Source organism: Larimichthys crocea, chromosome VIII (assembly GCF_000972845.2).
Source record: "Larimichthys crocea isolate SSNF chromosome VIII, L_crocea_2.0, whole genome shotgun sequence".
Classification (NCBI taxonomy): domain Eukaryota; kingdom Metazoa; phylum Chordata; class Actinopteri; family Sciaenidae; genus Larimichthys; species Larimichthys crocea.
Genome location: NC_040018.1, coordinates 24,355,073 through 24,376,959, shown reverse-complemented (window position 1 = coordinate 24,376,959; position 21,887 = coordinate 24,355,073). Strand labels below are relative to the sequence as shown.

Sequence of the window (21,887 nt, the reverse complement as noted above, 5' to 3'; positions counted from 1 at the left end):
CTCAAATAAACAGGATGTCTCAGATGCTGCCTCATCATTGTGCACCAGATGCACATGAGCCAAAAGATATGCTACAGGAGCACAGGTTTTGCCAAAACCAAATGCAGAAATGTTATTTTCCTGCTGTTGTCATAAAATACAAACTGCTATCTGATCCCAGAACTCATACTGAAAGATGAACGTGAGTGCAGTTCAAATTTTAGACTTAGGCTGCAAGATTGGTATGTGTCTCTGTGTGTGCATGGGAATGGATGGTACATTTTAATGTGTCTCTATAACGTGTGTGTAGGCTTACTTCAGCTGCCATTCTGCTATTTAAGAAAAGGCCTATGTGTCTCTATGATTGTTGTGTCGGCATTGATTAGAAATTGACATTTTGGATGAACTTCCCTTTAGTGTTTAATCATATTTTCCTCTTTCCAAAACAAAGCAACAATACCTCTGCTACATCCCTTCATTTCCCTGCCTTAATTGAAATCAGTGTGCCCTATGTGTGTTGCCTATTTCATTTCCAAACCATAACAAACAAATCATTTACAAATGCTCTTTTTTCCCTGAAGCTAATTTAAAGGCTCCAGCTTCACTTTATCCCACCACGTAGAAAGAGTAGTGATAGTATTAGCAGAAGTAAAGTTATCTGGACTGTTTATTTGGTCTGTCCCCTTTCTCTTTCCCTCACATAGATTAAGCTTCAGAAGCTGCCTCTTGGCAATTAAATCTATCAGAGGGCAGCAGAGAGCAGTCTGTCTGAACTGTTCCAATAATTACAATTTAAATGAATATGGATTCAAAAACTTTGACAACACATAGCCAGTTACTTTGCAACTTGGAAAAAAAGAAGTTTCTTCAAGTCATATTTCCTTGTTTGTTTTTCTTTCTCCTCGAATGAACAGGAACCTCTCATTTACCATTCTCTTTCTTTCTGTTCACAGACACATAGAGAACTGGACAGGATTGCAGACTCTGAGAGACGTCGATATGGAGCTCTACACCGGACTACAGAGACTGTGAGTGTTGATACTGTTATCTGGAGGGGTGCGAGGGGAGACAAGTGATGGACACTTAAGTGTATTTTGGTCCTACTGTGTTGCAGATCTAGAAAAGGACAGTGGAACCTGTACCACCATTAATCCCTGTTTTCTATCAGGTTGCCCGCCTGCTCGCTGCAGAGCGGCCAACGGTTTGACATGAGAGCAGTAATTTAGCTCAGAGTACAAGTGGCTGCAGGCAGCCACAGCAACGACACATCTGGATTTGATGTCCAACACTTCTCTGAATGTGACACAATCCTGGATAATTCTCAAAGGAGATGACAAGGTGTTGCAGGGGTGTATGCAGAGACGGGCGATTGAAGGGTGTGTTTCTGATCCAAACACAAGCTGATGTTTAAACAAGCTTTTAATTCTAGACTGTCATACGCTGGTGGAACATCCCCTTCGCTTTGCTTAGCCACTGATCAAATAATGCTAAAAAGCAGCAGGGGAAATTGAATTAGGGGTCCCTGCTGTTGTGTTGTGATTTTTTTTCCCTTTAATTCTCTCTTCACCTCTTAAAGCAATGATACGCTCATTTCCTGCTTTGCTACCCTACACTATGAAGACGTCTCCTTTACATTCCTCGCCCCCCACCACTCCTCCCTATAGCCGCTGCCTTCTCTTTTTCTCTTTCTACAGAGAACCGTATTCTCCTTTGCCCTCCAAAGTCAGACTTGGCCTCTCCCCTGATCCCCTTGATCCCTCATCAGGGAGGCCAAGTGCAATGTCTCCACCACTAAATTAGCATTTTTCTCATTACCACCACCTCTCTCCTGCTGCCTTGTCTGGGGACACTGGCTCCTCCCTGCTGGAGTCAAGGAAGGCTGTTACCTTTGTGTGATACTGCCTTGTGGGGCTTTTAGCAGTATGGAGGGATAAGTGAGGAAAAAGTTACTCTAGGATACCATACACCACTTAATTTGACATTTTACCTCTTTAACCTTTACTTGAAAATAATGAAAAAAGATAACAAACGAATAACAAACTGACTTACTTACAAACTGACTATTACTCATCTATTTATTGTTATATTGTACTGTTGTGTGCTGATATATTACCTCATCATTCATCAAATCTGGCTGGTTATAGTTTATAGTTTTCCTGTCAACAAATCCCATGAAAAGAACAAAACTATCAGCCCACTGGTTCCTACTGAGGATATAATACTGTAAAAATAGGTCACAAATTTCGTTTTTGAAAAGGCTATAATTTCCTTAAACAGCAGGGAACTATAATGTACACTGTAGTTCAGGTACAGGAGTGCTAGTGCATTTGTTTGGAACCATTTTCAGATGTGAATTAATACACATTTGGTGCACTATCGGGTATTATGTGGGGTTGAGTCAAAATGAACAGTGTGTGCTCATGGTAATGAAGGAACATGTCACACCAGTATAACACTGTGGCTCTCTGATGTCTTTTTGATAGTTGCTGGACAACAATGGAGCTCCATGGCACAGAGGAATAAGATACTTGTAGAATCAATTTAATGCCTCTTTCTAATCTCAATTGAGAAAATGTGTTTGAATAAACCACAAAGATTACAACCAGACTAACCCTGTTGCTTTGGTGCACCATTGTGCTAACATATGTGCTAAAATGTGTGCTTTTATTTAGTCACTTGCACTTTGGCATTGCATGTTACAGTATATTTTTCTCTTGTCTTTTATCTGATTTTATTTGGCAAGCATTTGATTCTTCTCCACAAACACAATCAGGATAAATAAGAAAGGATAGGCAGTGTGGTTTCAAGGGAGTACAAAAGCACCCTTCAATTAAAATAAACATTTTAATGAAGTGCTGTGGCCTTTCATTTGCTTCTCTGTGTGATTTGAAAACAAAATGACACAAAGAGAATGTGTTTAAGTCCAACATTTTAAGACTTGTTTGAGACCACACTTTAAAAGCAGCAAACATAAAATTACTGCTGTTTACAGGGATGACTGTGTTCAATATAACTGCCATTACTGTGGTCATCACGGCTGGGAGGATAATAACCGAAGCTCAGTTCTTGTCCATGTACATGCTTGTACATGTTTTGGTTAATTTCCAGCAGGATTAAATAATAGTGAAATTATTGTTCCCAGTTTTTGTATGAAACCCATCATAAGGTTCCCGAGGGCCCCACTTTGGGAACTTTTGGGTGATGAAAAGTGAGTCAAACACCGCAGAGATGTGATCAGACTTCTAGGAGATAATTGGCACCAGCAGCTGGGTATAATGAGCACACTGCGTTATGAGGCGCTCACTGATGATGTCAATGACTTCTTTGGAGAGAGACATCTGTGATTACAAGATTAGAAGTCATTACCATTGTAGCCCAGAACAGTGAATCCCAAACTGGGGCGCTGGGATTTCCAGGAGTCCTTGAGAGGATTCCACGGGGTCCCCAGTGAAATGAGGACTATTTTAATTTCTTCACTCTATACACAATGAAGGAATGTATGCTCAAATCAAAGGTTTCATTTGTGTTACACACATAAGTTCACAAATATTTTATCAAAAGATGATTCAAAGTGAATTTCCATTTCAGTGTTAGGTCCGCAGGGTGTACACCTGCAGATTAAAGTTAAAGTAATTGGAATAGGCAAGGAACTATTCAGATTTGTTACAGGGGGCTGAAATGAACCAGTGCTGCATTATTGTTTCCTTTTTATGAGAGCACCATTTTAAAACTGGATAATTTGCAGTTTTCAAAACATTTTCAAAAAGAAAAACACATTTAGACATAATAGTGAGTTAAATCTGTTATAAATGTTAATTAAATGTGTTTACAAAAAAGACCAGAATAAGGGAGAAGAGAACAAGATGAGGCAGTTACATGATCATAACACTAATACTGTGTTGTGTGTGTGTGTGTGTGTGTGTGTGTGTGTGTGCCCACGCTTGTAAAAGAAATGTTTTCGCTTAGATGGTTTCACAGTTTCATCTGTATTTTTTTCATTTCAGAACTATCATGAATTGCAACCTGTGGGTGATCCAGGCTCGTGCGTTCGCTCAGAATCCACACCTACGCTACATGTGAGTAAATATTCTATCCTTGACAACCATGTTTTCTGCGCCCTCAATATATTTGTTATGATCTGCAGTGCTTGACAGCTCGTAGTATATGGCTATAGATGAATTAGTGTCGAACAGAAGATGATGCAGTTGATAGAGACTGGCTTTCGGAAAAATTTGCTATTGCCGTTACTGCCGCAAGAACCGCACATCTTAAATGAGACATCCATTATTTGCCTCGGATAATTGGATTCCTATCTGCCCCAGTTCTTTGTGCTTCGGTAGAGCAACATGCCAAAGACGCAGTTCCATTTAGCCGGCACTCACCAAATGGACAATTTGTGCAGAAGGCCGAGCATCAGAGAGCTGGGCGCAGAACAAGGTAATTTCTTTAACAAAGGCTGATGTGTCACCCCGTATGACAGCCTGTTATTCCCCAATTTCCAGGGGTAAACACGGTGAGGAACTCAGTAGCAGTCTTTTACCTGAACACGTTGCCATTTGCAATTTCCAGTTGTCACTTGAGAGGCAGTTTGGTCTCCTTTTTACCTCTGTGGATTACTGCTGTTAGGCTTGAATCTGTGCATCTAGCACTATGTGTGTGTGTGTGTGTGTGTGTGTGTGAGAGAGAGAGACAGAGCGATAGCAAGCAGTAGTTCATAATGTGATTGCTGAAGTAAATACAGCATGTGAGAAGCTGATCTTGTCTGTTAGTGAGGCAGAAAAGACTAGTCTGATTATCACCTTTCTGTTGTGTTATGAACTGAGCATCTTGGGCATCTGAGTATCAGCTTACACATGCACACACTGTGGTGTGTAGATGTCTCTAAAAAAAGTTTGTGTTTTTCTCTTTATCTAGTTGTGATTAGTTGAACTAATTGAGCTCATCATCATTTAATCAAAGTTTTAACTATAATTTTCTGCCAACACAAGACTGAAAACAAATTTAATGTAATCTTCTCACCTCTTCCTCCCTTCTTCTTACTAAACATAATTGCTGTGCAGTGGTAGGGATCCAAAATGTGTAAAATATATATAAAAAGATTGGTTGAGAGGATGATGATGCCTTTTTTTTTCTTCTGTCTTCTTTCTTTCTCCCACCTGTGGTGTAATAAGAGTGTGAAGTTCAGACCCCCAGTTAGTGATCATTATAATGGAAACCAAAAATAAAAAGCTAAAGTCAAAAAGCGATGTGTTTCTCCAAAGTTCCAGTACTGTGTATACTTCTTTTTAGATTCTGACTATATATGTGAATAATCACACAAATAGAAACGGTAGTATCAGTGGATTTAGCCCCCCACTACGTTTTTTACTTCAACAAGGAGGCATTTGCATTGTAATCAGTAAAAACCCCACCCTAGTCAGTCCATGACAGGCCTCTTTTGTGGTCTTGTTAATGCAGATGGATGGTTGCTAGGTGACACCGAGGATGATGATGTCAAAGAAGATTAATTATTATGCCTAAGCTTAGCCTCAGAAGACCGACCTCATTGATGTCTGTGTCAGACAGGGATGCTCAAAGCCCGGGCCATCAGGCACTCAACTGGTTACTCATTTTGTGGAGAGAACTGAAGCTCTTCATCACACGTTCAGACAAAAGTGAACTAAATCATACACATTATGGACATCATTTATAATGTTGAATGAGAATGTAAGTAACACACCCAAGTGCCGCAGTTTTTTCTTTTACTGGACATGTATCATTTTGTATATCCATGTGTTACATACCTAACTTGAGAATTCACAATTCGCTGAATGCCTCCTCAGAAAAATAACAAAAACACCTGAGTGATAGCTCAGCAACCGTAACAAGACACAGCAGGCCTGTCAGCATGTTAAAGTGGTGTGCATGGGGTTGTAGCGATACTCTATACAAAGTGTATGGAAGGTGATTTCTCTTTTCAAGAGTGAAAGAATAAGTTATCGTTGGTCTGCTCTAACCTAGGCTGCTAACATTAGGGTGTTTCTTACTTACTTACAGCAGAATCTGAGTGCATTTCAAAGTCAAGCAACATTTAATCTACATTATTTTGTGGGTTTGGAGGTAATATTAAAAAGGCTTGGTCCTGTGTAGCACATCCACAATGCAGTATTTACCCACTGTGAGGGAGCTGCTCCTGAATGTTGTCAGATGTAGGCTAGTTAAAACCCTGTACCAGTTCACTCCAGTAACCCCCGCCCAACTTGTTATGTCAGATAGCCTTATATTTGAAACACATCACGTAGTCCTAATCAAAACCCTCTGGGTCTGAGCAATTGTCCATGATTGCAAAAGCAATTGATAGGGCTACTGATAGGATTGGCTTTGTTAGAAATACTAGGACTAGCTTTACACTGTGTACACAAGAACCCTTTTTTAAAATTATTATTATTATTATTTCCATGTTTTCTCCATAAATCATATATCAATAAATGTTTTGCTCGGGACATACAGCTTTAGTCTCAGGCTTTCAGCATGATACCATTAATTAATTTAATCCAAGACAGTGAAACATTAAGCTTGAGATAGCTTTTCAACTGGCTCATGATGCTTATATTTAATAAACTAGTTAGCTGGATAGTGATGAAAACTGATAGTTGCCAGCAAGAAAAGAAAAGCTGATTTTTCTTTACGTTGGTCTGAAATCAGACACATTGTTCACTGAGTGTTTGAAGTGGTAAATCTGCTCTGTTATCGTCGCAAACTGCAGTATGTGTCAGAACAGAAGGGTGGTGGTACTCACCAAACAGCCACTTGTACTTTAACTTTTACTCTATCAGTTACTGGTACTGACCTAATGCCCGTGTGTAAATTGACACGTGCTCCTATTGACCACCTTCTGTCTGATGTTTTAGCAAATACCTACTTTTTACTACATAGTGGCACTAATTACATCAGTTCTCCCACACAGCTCTGGTATCAGCTAGTCATGTTACTGTTATAGTCCAAGTCACAGTGACTGGTCAGGAAGTGATGGCATTTGTGTTTAATTATGTGTTTATAACAGTGATAGAAGTTTTTTCAGGGTGAATGTTCAAAACAACAATGAGTATTGTATGAATATTCAGCAACAAGCTGAATATTATATCACAGCAATTACAGTCTGTCTAACAGATGTTCAAATAAACAAACAAACAAACAAACAAAAGTACAGTACAGCATAAAAAAGCATCAGAAACAGTGTGCAACATCTGCCGGGTTCATGAGAAATCAATCTTGGACGGATGTTTCAGGGCTTCAGGTGTAGCCTGTGGACATCTGGAAAACAGTATCAAAGACGTCCTCTGCAGTCTGATTAGCAACTTCATATGCAAAAAGAAAACATTTCTGCTAATTTATATATAGGTATCTGTAAACAGAATTTTAAGATTCCCACACTGGGGAAATTCAATTGTTACAGCAGCTTGTATGCACAAGGTGGATAAGAAATATAGAGAAAAAAGTCATGAAGTAAAAAAGTCATGCTAGGGTTCCTGCTTACATGGTGGGAGTAGCAGCCTGTTGCTGAAGGAGCTGCTTAACGAATGGATAAATGATTGAATGAAAGCAGATACATTGTCATCAGACAATAGCTGATTGGGTTCTGAGATCGCATTTTGGCCCCTGAGTTCTACCTCTTTTGCTCAGCATGGACTGTTTACCTGCGTACAACCAAAGCCTGCTCAAAATGTGTCTTGTTAATACTACTTGGATTACAAATGGAAACCAGAAAGCTTTAGGTACTAAAATCTTGGTCCCTTGTTTACAGAGTCCATATATATCTGTTTATAGACTTTATTTGGAAGCCAACTCAGCTATATTTATACTTTTTTGTAACCTTGTTTGCTTCATAATAGCTTTTGTCAAAGCAGATCTGTCATTTATGAAGCAACCTCCATGGCCCACTATATTTAATTTAAGCTAAAAATAAACCTAACTACATTTCACCATTTTCAGAGAGAACACTTTTTTGTGATGAGCAGGACATTGGTGCATAAAAGAAGTGGTGAGATTTATTCCATCTAGCAGCCAGTATATTCATTACCTCTGTAGCCCGCTGATGTGTTCTGAAGACACAGAACCTCTAATTTTCTGCTACGACAACACAGATGAAAGATCAGCTAAATGACATGAAGGTGAATTGCGCATGTCAGTATAGAGCTCGAGACTGTGATTAAAACACACAAATATTTGAGCAACAACGAATTAATGTGCTTGCAAGTTGTAAACAGGACATCAACAAACATCTATATTTACTTTATAAACACCCACCTGATGCCTGTCTAGTGAATGATTTACAATTAGTGTTACAAACTGATATCCTGACAGTTACTACAAGCAGCCAGTGGTCATAGTCAGAGGTCACTGCACCCAACAATAAACACGATAGAGAATGGCAGGTAATAAACTGAAACTACAGTCAGTTATTATTATTCAATTTCTGCTATTTTATTTAAATAGCTCCCTAGATCTTACACACTTCTTCTATGTGTGCACTAAAAGCACAAGATTCTACCTCACATGTGTCTATCTCTGTGTCCTAGAAACTATATTCCTAATGTTTTAAATGCCTTGGATACATGCATGCACACGACTACTTACACATATGCAAATATTATAAAGAACTGGCTGATGTTATGTCGTGAATTTCCTATAGTTATATATGAAACTTGAAATATACTTGAAATAATATTACCGCACTGTAGCATAGAGGCTCCAAGAAAATGTCGGAATGCATTATCTGCATCAACCAACCGCATGGCTGACCACACACGAAGCGGTACAGTACTAACAAATACAAACTTGATCATCATGCTTTATGCAAAGCTATACATATTGCATAATAAGATACATCAGTGGTCAGTGTACATCTGAAACTCCCAACTACCAGCCCTTTAACCCCATAACATAAACAGCCTTGGCACTGTTCTTGGTGCTGAAGACGTCCCCACAGTCATTTAAATGACTTAATTAAACCTAATTTCAAAATTAAAAACAACTATTTGAGCTCACTGTCTCTCAAACAAAACATCTCTGCTTTAGAAGCCTGAGGTCAGCATTACTCAAAACCATTATTTGAATAGCAGGAGATCACCTTTAGCAAATCACTTCACACATTGAAAATGTGAAGAAAGAAAGACAAGGTAGCTGATTGCCACAGCTCATAGCACTTGAAGTCACTATTAGGGCGACCTGAAGCCCTGTCAGCCTCTCACTTCCTGTGCTAATGGATAAACCCCCTGAGCTTGTATGTTTAATTCATGTCAGGTTGTATTTTTCCTCACATAAAACGCAAAGATATATCATAAAATCACAAATAACAACCTATTTCAGTGTTTTTACAATTTGTTCCTAAGTCGTATATTGTAGGCTCTAAAGGCTATCAAGTTCTTTCATAAGAAATTTTCTTAAGATGAAAACTTTTCTCTAGTCAAGCAATTTAAAAATGTTTCTGTGGGATATCTGTCTTTAAAAAGACCACTCATCAAGTAAACATATTACCCTCAGCGGCACCAGTGACTCAGCAGCAAATCCCATCTCACCAATTGTTGTGGCTGGAGAAACTGATGAAACAGCCTTGAACCTCTTAAGTACCATAAAGGGACATTAAAGGAATGATCAGTAATATTTTGCACAGTCTTTGCAGAAAATGACTGCCAGTAAGTCTACGGTTACATCGGTGGCTGCTGAGACGTAACTTGTAAACCAGCAGTCTTGTCTGTAATCCATATTTCAATCCGTGCCTGTCCAACATCTCCACCCTTCACTACCCAAATGTGAGCCACCAAACTGCTTATGTGTGGAAGATGGAGATACTAGTCAACAGGGGGAAATGGTTCCCTTGATAATTTTTAGATCTTAATTTCACACCACAAAAATAATTAACATTTTTGTAGGCTATTTTCCAGTAATGGCTCTTTGTTGTCTGTAGGCTTCTGTGGGGCAGTTTGCTTGTAGAAGTGAGGATGCAGTTTGCAAGCGTTAAAGTTCTACTTTGTGCCACTAAAAAAATCTGTATTATTGATTGTTGCAACACATGTTTTGTGATTTGTACTTTATTTTACTGTCTGGTTAGGCTAGTGCGCACGGCGCATCTATGGCGCACGAGATTTTTTGTCCCAGTCCGCCCATGATGTGGCTGTTTATGATTTTCCATTTAGTAGACTTCTATTCACAAAAAAGAAACTCTAAAAGTGATGTGCTCTCTGAAAACAAATGAGTTAACTACTCAGTTCTTGCTCTCTTTCAAGAATAGAAGGGTAAAACAACCAGACTCGCTATTGTGTTAAACTGAACTCTGAAGAATATCTGTTACATCAAATCTTCTCTCACCAGTTCCTTTTAAAGTATCCTTCAATAGTTGTTATGTCAGAGTGCTTCTGTAGATGTTTGGTAGCCTGAGCTCAATTGTTGTTGTCATTGTGTCAGAAATTGACTTTTTTCTTTCTTTACAGGATCTGTAGCATCTGATTGCCAATCGGAGCTTTACTCTTACCTGCTGAATGTGATGGTGGAGATATAAAGTACAAGAGCCCTTGTGAAATGTCTTTAGATAATAGTAATTGTATGAATGCTTTAATCTCCTTCAGAATGGTCTTTGAGATAGCAAACAGACACCCACACCTGGTGCTACTAAAGGTTTTGTGCTTCACTTCTTACAGCCTGCATTGGCAATGATCACAGTGAATGGACCTCATCCTCTGTAGTGCTGCTATGGAGATTCATTTTACATTAATTGATTGTGTTGTCTCAGTACGGCAATGGGATTGTACTGTGTTAGCTTGATTATTATTTAGTCATTAATGCTTATTGCTCATTGTGGCCGGCTCCATTTGCGTTTCTCCCACACTAGCACAGTTACAAGCATTTGTGAAGTAGTGGTATGACCTTGCTTTGCTTGGTCAGGCAGACAGAGGACACATACCTGTGAAAAATAGTCATACGATGCAGGATTGTGTCCCAGCAGTTTAAAATGCACCGCTTTCACCTCGGCTTTGGGTGAGGACATGCATCCACAAATATTTTTTTCCCTCTAATAACTGTGTATGTACTTGACCATTAACCCTTTACATAACCTGACTCATTTTATCAGGATTCGTGGCCTGCTTGTTGCTCAGACCTTAAAGGAATACAACATTGGCCTGAATATGCAATGATGTTGATTACAAGACGACTATTTCCCAACATCTGTTCTGGAAAAATACGTTTTAAATGAATCTCTCTAAAACATTTAAACATACTTTTAAACAAATGTCTACTCACAGACTGTCCTGTCAGGCTCTTGAAATAATCAGACAATTTTATATTGCAGATAATTTTTCAGACTGTCTTTTTGTCTATTCAACTCCTCATAGTGACATTTTGTGACAGCTGTAATTCTTTGCTGATTGACTGATGAGTCTGTCTCTGGTTTGTCGATTTGAAGAAACTCTCATTAGCCTAGCAAGAATAAACCCATAATGCAACACTCTCTCTAGGAGCCTCAAGAGTGTAACACTTGATCCATTTAAATAATCCAATAATCCATTCAAAAACTTTACCTGCTGTTGTGAATATGTTTGTCCAGTCCACACACAGACACACACACACACACACACACACACACACTTCTTGTCTTGGAACAGTGACTTTTGTCTTGACTTACTGTGATAATGCTGGTAGGTGTATTTCTGCCCTTTGGACAGAGCCAGGCTAACTCTTTCTCTGGTTCTAGTCTTGGTGTTGAGCTAGATTACCTGGGTGCTCCATATTTAATATACACATGTGAAAGTGGTGTCAGTGTCTCATCTAACTCTCTAAACAAATATTTCCCCTAATGTGATTTGTGACATGTCACGAGACAGGGTGACTTCTACCTTTTGATTAACACTTGAAGACAATAGCTGACTGCTAACTAGGAGACCTGTCAGTGTCATTTTCAGAAATCACTTCCTCTTCTGCTGCTCCCTTTGATCGCTCCGTGTGTATGTATGAATGTTATTGCTCTGCTACATTCATCATTCTTCTTTTTTTTTTTGGCCTTTCCAAGTTTGATTCCAAGTTTGTTTCACATTCCTGTCACTGAAGAGTGACAGGAATGTGGGGAGGGAGAGACAGGGAATGACATGTGGAAAGAGCCACAGGTCGGATTCGAACCCTGGGCTTATGCAGCAAGGACTGAGCCTTTGCATATGGGGCGGCTGCTCTGAAGTCAACAAAGGCATCACTACAAGGTCTTGGGGCTTTCAACTTATTTCTGCCACTGTTGGGTCCAGCTTTCTATTAGATGCTGCCGGCCGGTCAGGCATCGAGCGCCGTGCTTGTCTCTGCCCATGTCAAATTAAAGGTCAGTGTCTGGATGGTGAGGCGACTCTTCTCTTTTTTCCAGCACAGCCAAAGGAAAGGGCCAATAAATCTAGAGGAAACGTTGTCACCAGGGAGTCGGAAAGGTCACTCCCCACAGGGAAAGGGAAGTGGAGAGACTCTCATTATATTTCCCAGCTATGTGTTTTTAATTTTTTAAAATTTTTTGTATTTTTATTCCTAAATGTCACTTTTATACCCAGGTCAGCTGGCCGGCTCTCCTTAGACCACCTTTAATTAGAAGTTGGATTATTCTCTGTTTACCTTGTTGAGGCTTTAAAACTTACTGCTTTCTCTTCAGCATTCCTTTAGAAAAGCCCACTTTTTCTTCCTCCTCCTCCGTGTCTCTTTGAAAAAGATACTCCTTCAGGTTTTCAGGTACCCTGCTCACTTCAGGCTGTGGCTGATGCCGGTAAAACGGTTACCCAGATGACACCTGCAGTCTCTGAAGTGTTCTGCGTGGCGCCTCCACAGGAATTTAAAAATAGAGTGGTGATCTCCAAGGTGTAAATGAATGCTAAACCCCTGATACTGTATACTGACTGTGTCAAGCATCTTCTATTCACACTCGGGGCTGCTAATGGAAGCAGAGAAGTGTCCAGTGTAATGCAGGAGATCATCTCAACCAAAAACTGTTTTGACCCATTAGCAATGAAAGGAACTGACTTTTTTTTCTGTTACATGAGTTCTGCAGCCATGATGCTACCCTGACTACTGTAGAAAGGTGAATTGTTAAGTGCATGTTAAATGGTTCTTTTTTCATTTGGTCTCAATGGCAAGACGAACTAGTATACCTGTATCAAATCATTTAAAAAAAAAAAAAAAAACATTCTCCTGACACCGTAACCCTTTACTGGTGGAATAGCCCCATAGTTCAAAAAGTGGACTTTAACCATTCTGGAGAGTTATTCTGAAGCCCAGGCAAGCTGGTGAAATGTGTTAAGAAGTATAATGAGACAGAGTTAGCCTTTGCAAATGCAGCATGAAAGCTCTTGGGGGTAAGTGTATGTAGCATAAAGCATATGAAATAGGGTGCTGATAAGAAATAGCATCCATGCTAAGCATATTATTCCTAAAAAATAGTGAGCTTTGGAGCTTTAATTAACAAGTAATGCGGCTGCTATTACTGGATCTTTATTCTGTGAGTGGGACTCTTTCATTTTTACTTTTATATACAGTGTACTGTAGATGAGAACAAAGCCTTGTTGTGCCATTTTATGATAAAAGCACTGGCAGTATGACTAGTGGACAGAGCTTCTGGGTCTGTGAAGTGAAATCAAGGCTTAGGTGTTTTAAAACTCTCATTCACTCTCATTCTTATAATGGCTACCTTAAGTCTTTCTCAGTGAGTATGTCCAGCACAACACACCGGGCACAGGAAACTGCAGTCAAAACTGTAAAACTAGGCAATGCTGATTAAATATGGATCATGATTGTGTTAATACTTTGCTGATGTCTTATCTCAAATGTTGTTAGAAACATTTGGGTATACTGCAGTCAACACCACCCACCAGCTCCACGCTCTCATCCTGTCAAGTCAAGTTTTAGCAAATTAAATTAGTGATTTAAAAAAAAACAACAACATATTAACACATCTTTGATTATAATTACAATTCCTGAAATCAAAATCACATTGCTTGTATTGTATTTCCTATGAATATCAAATATCTACTACGGTTTCCCCAAGAGGAAAATATTTCCATCTGTGCTTGGATTTCTGAAATTATGCAGAATACATTAAAATAAATATTCAGCTGTGGTTGCAAAGCTGTAAAAGTGAATTCAATACTGTGGGCTAGCGTAAATGTTTTGCTTCTGTGGGAGTTATCGCATGACTTTTGATTCTTTAAGAAATGCATAACGGCTGTTTATTTCTCCCCATCCTGTCCTTTCTGAGTTTAGCCTTGCTCTGGAGGAGGACTTACTCCCACACTCCAGGCTGTAGCCTTTCGAGAGCAACACTGTTCATTCCAGTGAGCTTTCATTTCCATCAAATAATACATATGCATTATTTAGCTGGGTACTGGGTATTCAGACACCGGATGCTTGCATTGCACTGCAGAATCCATCCTTGAATCGACACCGGCTCAGCTGAGATCACACCCTAACGGTTCCTGACCACTGTGCTCGCATGCTCCAGCTTGCCGAGTATGTTAAATTGGAAGTTGGCGTTGCTTCGCAGCCAAAGGTTGCGTGGATCTAATTCCCTCCCACTGCTGACCTGAAACTCTGCTCTGCCCTGCCAGTGCTGAAGCCATATGACTGTAGGAGATAGCTGATGAGGCGGTGAAGGGTGCTTCAGAGTCTCCCTCTAATATTAGATTTTGTAGTAGACCTCCCCCGCCACTTTTAAAAAACCTCACCACCCACAATGCACCACATGAAATCACTCTTCAGTGTGGGAAACAGACCATGGGACGTGTTGTTGCTGTGCCAGCTGCTGTGTTGCTACAGTAGATGAATCACACTGTTTGATAATGTAGACTGCTCGGCTTTCCAGTTGGTCTTCTGGTGTGCGGGTAATAGGTTTTTTCCAGAGAACGAAAATGGAAAATAGGGAATTTTTCATGAAGAAAACATGACTCAGCAACAGAGAAGAACACATTGGATGTGACACTTAAACAGGCCATATATAGAAAGGCTTATTTCCCAGATGTGGAGGTTTGAGAACACAAACAAGCAGTTCAAATTGAATCAGCACATTTGAGTTTTTACAGAGTTTAATTTACATTCTCTACTCATGCTTAAATTCTTGGATGTGTGTGTGGGGCTAATCTCACTGAAAACACAAACACTGAGGCTTGCCACCCCCTAATAGTGGTGTCATGGAGCATGGTATCTGCCGGCTGCGTGGACTGCAGGGAGAAACGCTTCGCTGCTCACCGGCCGACAATCTGCCACAGATTGACCACTGGGACACTTGCCGGTTGTGAATGGAGTGCATCAGTCCATGCTGTAGGTCTATACTGGTTGTATTTATGTATAGAATAAGCTCAGTGGCCAGGCAGAGATTGTCCAGAACTTAGATAGGCTGATGTTGGGGGAGTACAACTCAGAATATGTCACATAGTGACTGCAGTGATATGTCAAACAGGAAGGCTTGTCAGGCAAGCCAAGGGGCACATCTACCCACTCACTCACTGAAAGATATGCTCTATCCAATCCATGAAGCTCAAATTCTACTTTTGTCTTTTGTCTGTGTAGCCATGTAAATCAGTGTGACATACATCACCCATGTCTGCCCTGTTGTCCATACTGTCCAAATCCATGTTGGAATATGTAGAGTATATGTTCTTTAATTGGCTCACTGTCAACAACCCATTTTAAAAGACCAAAACCAACAATGGCTTTAAATTTATTCCACGAACGATGAGGTCCTACCAGCAATTATTGCTCCCAAATTCAATGACCTACACTGTTGTATACCTTTATTACCATAAACATTTAATTTTTGAGTCATTCCCACAGTCACCTGCTCCTGTAAACATCACAGAATTAAATCTAGTTTCTAACTAAGATGGTCCCCTAACAAATGCAGTTTTTACTCCTGTTTGAGCTTTCTTTACTAAAAACGACAGTGCCCTGCTTTTAGGAAGACACTATCCACTATCATTAGATATTCTTACATGCTAATGTTCTGCAATAAGGGTGCTTTTTGTGCTCAGAGTTTCTTCCTATTTTCTTTGACTTCAGACATTGTCACCATTTTTTTCACTGGCACTTTACCCATTTTACTAAATGCATGTTGTAGTATTAGTATTCTTCACCCTCAGGACATATCACGATTCAGCATTTTTAGCCTACTGAAGTTCAAAGAAAGTGGCTGCTAACTATTCCTTTTAAGGGATGGTTTTGTTCTCAGAGCTCACACAAGCAGACCATGGCCCATCTGCCCTGAATTAAGTTAATTAGTGAAGGTTAAATTAAGTCAAACATCTAGCAATGAAAGGGAGCAAAACTGTAATGTCACCAATACTACACTACACTAATAATCCCTCATTGCACTGGGAACCAGACTTCATAATTCCTATAAGTTTGGCTGACCTGGACCTTTAATTGAAACCTGTATGACCACGTTTCTTGCACCACTTTTTTCGCGAGTACGAAAACCAATAGAAATGATTTCCAAACCTAGAAAAATATTTCTAGTTCCTAGCGGGTCAAGATCATTATTGCCTCTTTAAGACTAAATTGCTAAATGGGCAATAAGTTGCTAGTGTGTATTTTTGTGTGTGTGTGTGTGTGTGTTGCTCAGTGTTTCTTTAAGGTCTTAATTACTTTTCTTACTTTACTCAGTCAATGTCCCAAGAAATTGAAGCAGGATTGACGCATTGCTATAAAATACCCAGACCCAATCCAAGCCTGAAAACTAAGTGACAAAGGCAGAAATTGGGTGATAAAGAAGAGAGACAGAAGGAGAGATTCAGAAATAGAAACTGTGAGACAAAGGCTACAGGTAGGTAATGACAGAGAGAGAAAGAGTGAGCAAGAAACAGAAATTAGGCGAAAGCACTACTAAGGGAGAGGGAGGCCTTCATCTCAAGGCCCATTCAGAGAGTAGCCAGGCTGAGCGGGCGATCTCTTTACTTTCATAATCACAGCACTCTAACAGACCCTAATGCTTTATGGCGGCCAAGGATGTGCACAACCATAGGTTGAAGTTCTCCATGTTAAAAAGCCCATCCAAAGGAGGTTTTGTGGCTTCATAAAAAACGAGTACCCTGTAATCATCAAAGTTATCATCCAAAGTTTTATTACTTTTTGTGGGACACAGAAGTACCCAATGATGTCCTACATAATTAATGTGAAGTACTGTAGGCCTATTTTTAAAAAGCATTTTAAGTTGAAAATAAGCTAACGAGTAAGTATATTTATACTATATCTAAGTGCATAGTATTGTGAATGAGAGAGAGCTCAATTTCACAGTTTTGGGGAGCCTGATGATCAAGTGAAATAATCTTAACAGCTTTAGTGGAATATTAGATGGTAAAACCAGAAAAAATGTTAATGAATTCCTAAATGACTTTTTGTAATCGCTCTGTATTCTATTTTTACATACAAAACTAGATACAGCCTACACAAGTCTCATTCCTGGTCTTCATCAGGAATCACTGAGTCAAGCCACTGGCAGCATCATGTCCATGAAAAGTCAGTTGTTTCATTTTTTTGTAGAGATGAAAGTTGACGATTCAGTCAACGACGTTGACTAATGGTGAGCGTCAGGAAACACATCAGATACATATGAGGGTGGTAATGCCATGTAGTGGGACAGTTAATATAAAAGGTCCATGCCAGTAAGAGTGGAATAAAGAGAAAGATATGTGCCAAGTGAAATTGTATTGTTAAAGGTATGGAACTAGCAGTATTATACTAAAATGTTTCTTTTGGAGATCGTCTGCACTGCTGGCTGTGTTGGTCCTGAGGCGGTGGTAGGTGATTGCTGGTCGTGGTGAGCCACAGGAATAATGGCTTTAGTTAATCTGCAGTACAGGACATTCAGTCTTAAGGGACTCCATGTCAACTGGCGTGACTGGATCGATAGTATCTGTAACACTGAGCTTTCTCCTACCGCCTCAAGTTCAAACCTCCCACTGACAGTTCACTGCATCCTCACCTTGCTGCCTGACGTCGCTTTTGATCTCTTGAGTGTTGAACAACCAAAGGAGAAAAAAAATGATCGAGGCGAGACAACATTTTCTTTACCTGAGCTGAAAGAGCAGCTAAAAATAGTTGCTTTCATCTTGGTGAAAGATTAGTTTTTGATGGTGTACAGGAGCTTGTCTGCAGTGCTCTGTCCTCTTCCTCCTCAGGCCTTTTCTCTTCAGCCCTGTGGCTCCGCCGCCTTGCCTCTGGATGGAGTCCCTTGGCCTCTTATTCTCATGTACTGTTATTGGGAAAGGTACAGATTACCTGAATCGTAGATTTCAATTTTAGTAACATTGTGGAAAATGTAACCCAATTTTTGCAAATGTAATCATAAATAATTGCAATATATCAACTCACTTGGTCATGATCACATTATTAGTGCTCAGCTTAACAATTAATTGTTCAAGGTCGTTGAAAGAGTTCAATTTTCAAAATGCAAGAGTGGAGATTTTAATTATAACCTACATAATTAATGATGTCTTAATAAGCTGATGCACTTGACAGGAACAGGTGATTTCCAATGACTATAATGACAACAGTCTCCAGCAAATTTACTAAGTTGAATTTAATTACTCATTATTCTGTGAGTTGACCAAAAATTAAGAAAATCTTCGCTGTTTACAGGTTACTATGATTTCTTTACATTTAGCCCAAACAAAATGAATCTTTTCTACATAAACCATCTGATTGCAAGAGGTGTTGGTAGCACATCATGTCACTATTTAATGCTCATCACTGTAAAATCACAAATAGTGTAAAAACTGAATTAGCATCTTAAAGAATCACAGCTGTGAAGCTAACATTAACGTTAGCACCTGCAGCACTGAGACCTACCACTAGTTTGTCATTATTAAGAAACGATGAAGTTGTTATCAGTAAATATACTGCTACTCAGAAAGTCGTATACATGTTTAAATACTATCAGCCAAATAATAGTTATCCCACAGAAAACAAGGCTTCCATGGATGTTCATTTTTCTCTTACTGACATGAAACAAAATTTTCACGTTATAATGTAATACTAATTATTTTTTTCATTATTCTGGTGTGGCGGCAAAATGCTTCTGTACAGTAAAAAAGAAAATCTATTTTTGTTTTCATTGTTCAGCTCTATATATAGCACAGCAGTGTCACATAATTTCAAAGGGTGCTTTAGCAATTTGTTTAACCATGATTAGTCCATCCATGATTCCATTATCTGTAACCACTTATCCTCATCGGGGTCATCAGGGTTGGAGCCTATCCCAGATACCTTGATTAGTATTTTAGTATATTGGTATTAGCACATGTGTATTTTATTACTGTGACAAAATCTAAAATGCAATCAAAGGTAGTTTGCCCTCTAAGCCAGCAGGTTATTGCTGGTATATGTTGAGAGTCACATGAAATGGTTTTACAGTCTAGTTGGCTATTCTCGTACATTTCACAGAAAAACAATGAATTTGAGCCTCACACAGAGATGAGACAGCTCGAGTGGGTGATAATTTTCAAAGGTGCTAACTCCCTGGCTCTCTCCAAATGTCTAAAAGACTCTGAAGTGATGTTAGCAATCACAGCTTAAGACTCACTGAACCCTTTGATAATCAGTAGAGCCTCCTTTCATAAATGTCACCATGAGTGCACTGTGCTGCACACACTCACATTCTGCTGTCATTATCACTGTCCACATCAGAGATTTTTAATTTCAGTTCCTTTTGCTTTCTGTTTTTTTTTTTTTTTTAAGGAAAATCCATTTTAGTGGTGTGCTTCTTACTCAGACAATTCAAGACAGACTGCAATTTGATGAACAAAATCATTCAGACAAATTTGTAACAATTTGGTCACATTTTATTAATCTGCAATGACTTGATGTGTTTACTCTTTTAATAAATTATAATGTGACTAAAATAAATATTTTCGAAAATGAAGCCAAAAATGGCTCTGAAATGACATCCCCTGCCACACACACAGTAACAAACAGTCAATCATAAACTGCATAACTTTTTAGTCACCCCTTTGAACAGTCAGTTTAGAGTCAGTGTCATTATTTGGTATTTCAACTAATGCTGTATGCTGCACATACTAATATTGATGCTATGTATCTAATTATTACTATCCTATTTTACGCTATTTAAATCAAAGACATTGTAGCAGGATTGGTGGCGGCTGTAGCTCAGGAGGTCGAGCAGGTCGTCTCTTCGTCAGATAATCATTTGTTTGATCCCAGTTACTCCGATCTGCATCTTGAAGTGTCATTGGGCAAGATACTGAACCCCAAATTGCACCTGAACACTGTGCTACCAGTGTGTGAACATTTTACATTTTACCAATTTACCATTTAAAAGTAATGTAAGCATTATCTGCGAGCATTAGCTTGACTTGGCTCGACTACAACAATCAACGGCTTATGAGTGACTTTACTGTCCGCACATCATCTTCTTAAATGACTAACAAGGTTTGAGGTGGCACTTTTTGAATACTGTAATGCAATGTAAAGATTTAAGACAGCAAGTACTAAGTTGCAAAATTTCTTTCAACACAAGAATTTCATAGATGTCCTGAAGTCGATATGTGATAGCAGCAACGCAAACACACATTAGAGGTGGGAATTATGAATAACTTACTGCTAATATACATACATAAGTAACACAGTACATAGTCGGTGACTACAAATTTGTAATCTGACTCAGTTTGTCACTGATATCTGCACTTATATATGTACATCATTAAGTAGACAACGGCACAGGAGGGCAGAGAGAGAAATTTAGTTTTTTGTTCAGTTTTTGATATTTGACCAAGTTTTCCAGGTGCAGATTTAATGCAAAACATTTGGTTCTGGCTGTAATTAAATCTGTTCTGCTAATGATCCAATTAAATCTGAAGAAGTTAAAGAAAGGCTATGGCACTTTAATTAAGTCATGTTAGCGAAGAGTAAAATACTGGCATCCTTGACTTCACAGTTGGCTATCTGAGACTGGAGAAGATTGTCCTGGATTCTAGTTTGAATACTACCTGTGTGATAAAAAACACTGCACTTCCTCATGCACAGCTTGATGCCAGCTGCTTTTCCCATCACAGCTGGAGCGGCTGTGGCTCAGAGGCAGAGCGGGTTGTCCACTAATCAGAGGATCGGTGGGTCGATCCCCCGGTTCGATCCCCCTACAGTCTGCATGTCGAAGTGTCCTTGGGCAAGATACTGAACACTAAATTGCTCCCGAAGGCTGCGCCATTGGTGTGTGAATGTGTATGAATGCTTAACTCCTTAAACTGATGAGAAATTGGCACCTTGCATTGTAGCCAATGCCATCAGTGTATGAATGGGTAAATAAGATATCTCATGTAAAGCGCTTTGAGTGGTCGGAAGACTATAAAGGCGCTATATAAGTACAGTCCATTTACCATTTCTATAGGTGTTTCAACATTAATCAGTGTTTTTTTTATTCAACATCTTCTATTTGACCTCATGGAGGCTTTTTAGTGGCCTACACATGGAAAAAAAAAAAAAGAAGCATAGCATGATGTAACTGAAGCAGGAGGTCACCTAAGGGCACCATGGGAGGGTGCATCTGGAAGAAGGTATTCGTTACTCAATGATCCCCATTGGCCTGTTTTCATTATTTCCTCAAGAAATTGACACCTGAGGGTAGAAACTTCCAATGTGGTCTTGACCTGCCTGTTTGAAACATCTATTAACTGCATTTGCTGAGGGCAAATAACATGAGGGTTGTATTGACCATAACTGGTGGTTCCGAGTACAATAAGTAGATGTAGATGAAACGTGTATATGATTTTTTTGCATTGCTATCTGTCTGTCAGTCAACCACTTTTGTCCTAAAACATCTGAACAACCATTAGATGAACTGCCATGCTGTTTTAAACAGACATCCATGCTCACCAAAGAATGAATTTTAATGACGTCGCTGATAC

The 21,887-nt window shown here is 39.3% G+C and overlaps 1 protein-coding gene across 2 annotated transcripts in view; it reads left to right on the top strand.

Annotated features, from left to right (window-relative positions):
• Nucleotides 1–21,887, top strand: part of ntrk3b (neurotrophic tyrosine kinase, receptor, type 3b) — a 166,138-nt gene that overhangs the window by 29,948 nt on the left and 114,303 nt on the right. For both annotated transcript variants that reach the window (XM_019258391.2, XM_019258392.2), the window contains exons 2-3: nt 933–1,007; nt 3,984–4,055. In XM_019258391.2, coding sequence (XP_019113936.1) covers nt 933–1,007; nt 3,984–4,055 — 147 coding nt within the window. The remainder of the gene's footprint in view (nt 1–932; nt 1,008–3,983; nt 4,056–21,887) is intronic.